At 38.7% G+C, this 8,316-nt stretch overlaps 1 protein-coding gene across 2 annotated transcripts in view; it reads right to left on the bottom strand.

The window, feature by feature from the left end:
* Nucleotides 1–2,355: 2,355 nt before the first annotated feature.
* The window catches only part of LOC123551446 (inner centromere protein A-like), a 176,924-nt gene continuing 170,963 nt past the window's right edge, over nt 2,356–8,316 (bottom strand). For both annotated transcript variants that reach the window (XM_045340386.2, XM_045340385.2), the window contains one exon: nt 2,356–8,072. In XM_045340386.2, coding sequence (XP_045196321.2) covers nt 7,882–8,072 — 191 coding nt within the window. In that variant the 3' untranslated portion in view covers nt 2,356–7,881. The remainder of the gene's footprint in view (nt 8,073–8,316) is intronic.

Raw genomic sequence — 8,316 nt, 5'->3', positions numbered from 1 at the left:
CTAGGCCCTGTGGTTTTAAACAAGAAGGCTTTCAAATTTTTTCACTATGTAAGTCTAAATAAACCATGTGACCCCCAGGGTGGGGCCATGTTTGATCCTAGTGGGATAATTTGATCACTCTTGGTTGAAGACCACTACATGCTGCTACACAAATATCAAAGCCCTAGGACCTGTGGTTTTGGACAAGAAGATTTTAAAGTTTTAGAGTTCTGTATGGAATTCAATTCTTTGAATAAATTTTTAAAGAAGACCATTCAAGGAACATCCATGTGAAGTTATATTAAATTGACCTGGTGGTTTAGATGTTGTTTAATGGAAAGTGTGGACGGATGGCGGACAGTGAGCGATCTCAATAGCTGACCCAGAGCACAAGTAAAGGAGCTAACAAGAGTGCCAGAATGTCACAATATACGCCGATCACAGCAAATAGCACCTGTATTTGCAAATGGGATTTAAATTTTGTGGTTGTTTAGTAATTAATGTAATTCTTTTGCTTTTCTAAGTCCACAAAAAAAACTCTTTACCAGGTAGAGATACTTTACAATACACCTAAAATTTGAAAATAACATCTATGTTGTACAACAGAAAAGTGGTCTTGGCTTTTCCCTATGATCAATTATAAAAAAGTTACAATATAAGTTATTTATAGTAACAACTAAGGGAAGTTATCTTGAACAAGAGCTGTCACTAATGGTGACAAATGCCCCCGCAGCACCTTGACCTTTGACCCCAAAGTCAATAGGGGTCGTGTACTCAATAAGTACTATTAGCATGTGAAGTTTGAAGGTCCTGGGTGCAGTAGTTCGCGAGTAAAGTGCCTTCATGCAAAAAGTTAACACTGACCTCTGTGACCTTGACCTGGTGACCCAAAAGTCAGTAGGGTTGTGTACTCAATAAGTACTATCAGCATGTGAAGTTTGAAGGTCCTGGGTGCAGTGGTTCACCAGTAAAGTGCCTTCATGCAAAAAGTTAATGTGACGAACTAACGGACAGACAGTTGAAAATTAATATGCCTCCCTTCAGGGGCATAAAAAAAAAAAAAAAAATGCATGAAGAAGAAATGCTCCGGATAAAGTCATTCTTGTACGTTTGGCCTCTGTGTGACCTTGACCTTGGACCTAGTTCTTGCGCACGACACTCCGTCCTGTGGTGGTTATATCAACATTGGAACATTTGTGCCAAGTTATATCAAAATCCCTCCATGCATGAATGCTCCAGTTTTCATTCTTGTATCCTTTGACCTCTAAGTGCGACCTTGACCTCAGACCTGGTTCTAGTGCTTGACACTTCATCTCATGATGGTGAACAATTCTGCCAAGTTTCATCAAAATCCCTCCATGCATGAAGAAGATATGCTCCAGACAAAGTCTGTGGATATCGCCTGCCAGGGGCGTTCCCATAATACGTTTCATTTTTCGAACGGGCGTATAAAAAAGCAAAACCCTAGGTCTTTTCTTGATAGTTTTATTTTAGCATATAATTTGCCATTTTATTTCTAGGTTTATAAAATAATTGTTATCTAGACACAAAAACTTCTTAAACTATTTGACACGTGCTCAGGTTAGCTAAAAATTTGCTAGAGTTGTCACAGGAGTGACGAATTATACCCCCACAATATGGCCTTGTCACAGAACTAAGCCAATGTCAAAGCTGCACTTGCTTGACCTTTGACCTACTGACCTTGAAATCAATAGAGGTCGTCTGCTGGTCATGATCAACCTCCCTATGATGATCCTCGGCCCAAGCGTTCTCAAGTTATTGACCGGAAAAGGTTTAAATGACCTTTGACCTTTTGAACCAAAAATAATTACGGGTCATCTGCTGGTCATGACCAACCTCCCTATTAAATTTCGTGATCCTAGTCCCAAGCGTTGTGAAGTTATTGTCCGAAAACCGTTTAAGTGTTCCGGGTCACTGTGACCTTGACCTGTGACCTGCTGACCTCAAAATCATTAGGGGTCATCTGCTGGTCATAACCAACCTCGCTATCAATTTTCATGATCCTAGGCACAAACGTTCTCAAGTTATCATCCGGAAACTGTTTAATTGTTTCGTGTTTTTGTGACCTTGACCTTTGACCTCAGTCAAACATGACCCGTATTTAATCATGTTACACCAGTGTACAAAAATTTAAGACCCTAGACCCAAGCGTTCTCAAGTTACCATTTGGAAACCGTTTAACTGTTCCGAGTCACTGTGACCTTGACCTTTGACCTACAGACCGAACTTGACCTGTATTTTCTAATGTTACACCTGTGTACCAAAAATTATTCAAATCGGTCAAGCCTTTCATGAGTTATCATCCGGAAACCACAAAAACCAACAGACCGACCGACCGCCAAGCTCACTCCTCACTTCGTTTTGTGGGGGTATAATTATGCTACTGAATTGTTCAAATTTCAAAGTGTTGAATTATATAAATTCTACATAAATATTTAAGTTGTTCATGTTTTTCTTCAAATCAATGACATAAGTTAAAAGCAGATTTGCAAACTTAAATCAGTAGCAGGGAATTATCCACCTTTCTCCAAAAATACATTAAAAATAATTTTATTAAATAAACAAGAGGGCCTTGGTGGCCCTAGATTGCTCACGAGTTTCAGAGCATAAACAGGCTAGTGTGCAACTTTGGAAAGGACCAATATATGATCCAGGTGTCAAAAGTTCCAGAGGCAGCAGAAGTTGATTAAATTAACTAGATGCTCTTGTAGTAAAACACATGGCATGGTAGTAATAGGCAAGAAGTTGATAGTCGACAGGAGCGAAAATAAGTGACTGAAGTGCAATACGGATCATCTACTCGGCATGTTAAATCATCCCATATAGTTTCAACATTCTGGGTCAAGTAGTTGAACCAGGTTCTCAAGTAATAGATTAGAAACAGTTTAATGTGATCTTGACCTCTGAAAGAATGGCCCAAAGATCAATAGTGGTCATCTAATACACATGTCCAATCATCCTATGCAGTTTCAATGTTAAGGCACAAGTGGTTCTCAAGTTATGGATTTCCATGTTCTGGCCCCTGTGACCTTGATCTTTTATCGAGTGACCTAAAAAACAATAGGGGTCATCTACTCTGTAAGCCCTATGAAGTTTGAAGGTTCTAGGACAAATGGTTCTCCAGTTATTGTTTGTTTGTTTTGGGTTTAACGCCGTTTTTCAACAGTATTTCAGTCATGTAACGGCGGGCAGTTAACCTAACCAGTGTTCCTGGATTCTGTACCAGTACAAACCTGTTCTCCGCTAGTAAGTGCCAACTTCCCCACATGAATCAGAGGTGGAGGACTAATTATTTCAGACACAATGTCGTTTACCAAATAGTCACGGAGAACATACGCCCCGCCCGAGGATTGAACTCACAACCCCGCGATCCGTAGACCAACGCTCTTACCTACTGAGCTAAGCGGGCGGGCTCTCCAGTTATTGATTGGAAATGAAGTGTGATGGATGGGCGGAGGTACAGGGCAAAAACTATGTCTCCCCTACATGCCTCTTAAAAATGGCTGGAAAATATACACACAGACCAATGGAGCAGGCTGAATGGGTTTCAGATAGTTTTTTTATAATGTTAAGAAGAAATCTTTTGAAAGTATTTCAATATTTAGTTTTAGTAGCTCCTAAAAGGAGGACTGGTCCCCCTATTTGAACAAGTTTGGAAGAGGACCTTACAATGACACTACAGACCAGTTTGATAAAGATCCATGAAAAACTTTTGAAAGCTATTTTTACATATTTTTATCTCTAGCAGACCCTAAAATAGGACAGGTTGACCCAATCTGTATAATTTTGGAAACAAGTTTTTTACAATGATGCTACAGACTAAGTTTGATTAAGATCCATCAAACAGGACATGAGAAAAAGTCATTTAAAGGTATTTCTACTTGAAGCTATACCAGATCCTTAAAGGGGCTGAGCACACCCTATTTGAATAACATTGGGAAAGGACCTTACATGATGCTACTGACTAAGTTTGAAGATCCCTCAAGATGTTTATGACCCATCAAAGGAGTGACGAATACCCCCACAATACGGTCTTGTCGCAGAAGAATGGCAACCATAAGAAAGACATGGCCACAAGAAGGTGCAATTTAAATCAAACTTGACCTGTATTATATGATTTTACACATTTGTACTGAAATTTATCTAAATCTGCCAAGTCTTTTGTGAGTTATTGTCCGACAACCATAAGTTTGACAAATTTTAAGTTGGAAAGGGGCCATAACTTCCTATAAAATTGGTGGTTTGTAGCCAAAGTCGAACTCTACCTGTATTTTATGATGTTAAACCTGTGTATCAAAAACATTTAAATCTGTCAAGGACTGTCACTGGAGTGTTTAATGACTCCAACAGTGGATGAATATTGCACAATAGCTTGAGTCTGTGTTAAAAAATATCAAATAATAAGAGAGGTACAGATAAAGTGTATCAAAACACTAAATAAGTATAATTCTAAGCAAAAAGGGAGCATAATTCAGGAAATATTAGTGCAAGAGTTATGTACCTTGTGTCATATGATGTGGGTGATGATGTGGAACAATTACTTCAAGTTTGAACCCAATGCATTTCGTAATAACTGAGATTTAGTGAACATGCATCAAAATTAACCTTAAATTCTAAGTAAAAGGGGGCATAATTCATGAAAAATTGGTGTCAGAGTTATGCACCTTGTGTCACATGATGTGGGTGATAAGGTGGAACATCTATTTTAAGTTTGAATCAAATCCATTATGTAATAACCGAGATATAGTGAAAATGCATCAAAATTAACACTAAATTCCAAGTAAAATTGGTGTCAGAGTTACGCACCTTGGGTTACATGATGTGGATGATAAGGTGGAACATCTATTTTAAGTCTGAATCAAATCCATTTAGTAACAAGAGCTCGCAGAAAACGAAATCCCCTCCCACCCCCACCCATGCATTCAGTAACTGCAAGGAACAGAAATTATTCAGTCACTATACACAAAAGTTCTACTGTTCTGGGTCAACATGACCTTGACCTTTGACCTCAAAATCAATAGGGGTCATCTTCTAGTCATGATCAACTTCCACAATCCTAGGCTCAAGCATTCTCAAGTTATCATCCAGAAATGGTTTAACTGTTCTGAGTCAATGTGACCTTGACCTCTGGTCTCAAAATCCATAGGGATCATTTGCTGGTCATGTCTAACCTCCCTATTAACTTTCATGATCCTAGGCCCAAGCGTTCTTGAGTTATCCTCTGGAAATCGTTTAACTCTTCCTGGTCACTGTCATCTTCACCTTTGACCTACTGCACTCAAAATCAATAGGGGTCATCTGCTGATCATGATCAACTTCCCTATCAAGTTTTGTGATCCTAAGCCCAAGCGTTCTCAAATTGTTGTCAAGAAACGGTTTACCTATTCCAGGTCACTGTGACCTTGACCTTTGACCTCAAAAGCATTAGGGCTCATCTGCTGATCATGATAAACCTCCCAATCAGCTTTCATGATCCTAGGCCCAAGTGTTTTTGAGTAATCATCTGGAAATCATTTAACTGTTCCGGGCCACTGTGACCTTGACCTTTGACCTACTGATCTCAAAATCAATAGGGGTCATCTGCTGGTCATGACCAACATCCCTATCAACTTTCATGATCCTAAGCCCAAGCGTTCTTGAGTTATCATCCGGAAACCGTTTAAATGTTCTGGGTCACTGTGACCTTGACCTTTGACCTACTGATCTCAAAATCAATAGGGCAATAGGGGTCATCTGCTGGTTATGACCAACCATCCTATCAACTTTCATGATCCTAGGCCCAAGTGTTCTTGAGTTATCATCTGGAAACGGACTCGTCTACATACCGACCGACAGTTCGAAGGGGGGGGGGGCATAATAACTGAGATATAGATTTTGGGATGTAACAGGGCAAAACTGAGGGGGTGGGGGAGGGGTATAAAAACAGTTAAAACCATATCAGCAAATGATGAATCAAGCTCTTAGACTCCCAGTGGTAATGCAGTCAAAACGCGGAAACCCATAAAATCATTTCAGTCCCTTTTAAATATCAGATGTGTATTATGCTGGTCTTCAATTAAATACCTGTCAACAGCAGTGACATCACGAGTGCCTAAGGCAATTAGGCTGGTTATCGGACTTGGCCGTGATATTATGCCCACATTGTTACCAAGTTTGGTGAAGACCTGATGAAAACTGCTCGACTTAGAGAACGGACAAGGCTAAATTTGCAGTTTTTCGAGTAACTCAAAGGCCATAGTCAAAGAGTGCCTGGGGCGATTTGGCTGATATCAAACCTGTCACAAACATTGTCAACAAGTTTGGTGAAGATCGGATGAAAACTGTTTGACTTAGATGGCGTTCAAGGCTAAATTTGCAGATTTTGAGTAATTCAAGGGCCATAATCCAAGAGTGTTTAGGGCGAATTTGCTAGTTATCGAACTCAGCTGAGATATTATGCCCAAAAACATCGTCACCAAATTTGGTGAAATTCAGATGAAAACTGACTTAGAGAGCGGACATGCTCTTGGATGCCGACCGCCTGCCTGCCTGTGCAAGGGTTCAGGAGATCAGATTGCATATGCAGACTCTGTATATTGAATAGTAACAAAAAACAAAGTCCCATAACTCTGCAGAGTATTTTTCTAAAAGAACCTAACATGCATCATGCACAACTTGGGTCACTACTGATCACTTGTGTAAAGTTTCATTAAACTTTGTCTATGGGTTCAGGAGATTAGGTGCGCACAAGACTGCATATGCAGATACAGTATAGTAATAAAAAGTCCCATAACTCTGCAGAATATTTTTCTGGAAGAACCTAACATTCACCATGCACAATTAAGAGTTACTACTGATCACTTGTGTGAAGTTTCATTAAATTGTAACAAGGAGATTAGGTGCACAAGATTGCATCTACAGATAGATGGACGGACAGACAACCTGAAACCAGTATACCCCCCTTACAACTTCGTCGTGCTGGGGGTTAAAAAATTTGCATTAATTTCATGTTATTTTAGTCAAAGTTAAAAAGTGTCAAAGACCATAATCGCCTTTGCATTTCTCAGCATCTGAAGTAGGCGGAGTATAAATTTTGCCATCGTGTATTCAAGTCAAGTGTCAACTGGCCGATAGTGGATAAAAAATCCGGCAACTTCAATTTCACTTTGATGTTAGATTAGAACGCAGTGGGGAGCTTCAAAGCGACTTTTTGGCTCAAGTCGCCCCTAGCTCAAGCCCTGTATAAGTCTATGTAAAACTTGGTACCCCTGGGGCGGGGCCTCTTCAGTAAAGAATTGAAGAAGACATTTATAACATTTCAACTGATATGCTTGTATATCAAACTCCTAGTCAAGGTTTTCTTATAATTAAAATAATAACTGTTCCTGAAAAGATATCCAAGTATTAAAAACAATAAACCATAATTCTACACAGAATAATAAAATACATACAAATGAAATGCAAACATATTTTCTACTCGATGCTTTTTCCAAAATCAACATACATTCAGTGGATACATATTAACATTTTAAGACTATATAAAAGCAGGATTTACTAAAATACCTAAATTAGAGTTTAACAAGTACAACACATCATCAGTACAAATATCTCTATCAGTGTTCCTCAACTTAAATTTATCACACCTGGTTCTTCAACCAAATCGCATTTCTCAAAATGTTACAGAATATCACTGTTGTTTTACACTGGCATTTCTCTATATGACATAATTTTTTGTACCAAAATAACGACAGTTTCCCCTCCATCCTCCATGTCACTGGTACTTATTACATGTTTCTGCATGTTACATAAACATCTGTGAAATGAATATCCTGAACTCTCACATTTAATTAGTTATTGCTGTATTATAAATAATGATTAAACCCACTACATTAGCCGTGTTTCTTACATCCTTCCCAATAAACCTGGTTTCAGTATTGGTGAATCCCAGTGGGCGGAGCTTGTCCTCTTGTTAAATCGTGCTTTCTTCTTCTCAAAAAGAACATTGAGATCTGGTGCTTCAATCACGTCAAAAAGTTCATCAAGATTTGGTGGATGATAATGTTGTTTGATCAACAATGTCTTCAACTGGGATCCTGTAAAAACAAATGAAAGGAGTATTGCCATGCAATACAAAGTCCCCTACTGGAAGGCACCTAATTTTCTCTACTGCCATATAACATAATGAACTGATATCTGTCAATGATGTATAAACAATATTGTACTATATATACAATATGTTATAACAAAACACTTGGATTAAAATTTGCATACACAAAAACCTACAGTAGTTGATTGTTTCATAACATCTATAAATACTATATCGCTCGCTTGCTTGAA

The sequence above is a fragment of the Mercenaria mercenaria genome, chromosome 4, assembly GCF_021730395.1.
Source record: "Mercenaria mercenaria strain notata chromosome 4, MADL_Memer_1, whole genome shotgun sequence".
Lineage (NCBI taxonomy): Eukaryota > Metazoa > Mollusca > Bivalvia > Venerida > Veneridae > Mercenaria > Mercenaria mercenaria.
Note: the sequence above shows the minus strand (reverse complement) of the source record. Positions and strands in the feature narration are given on the sequence as shown.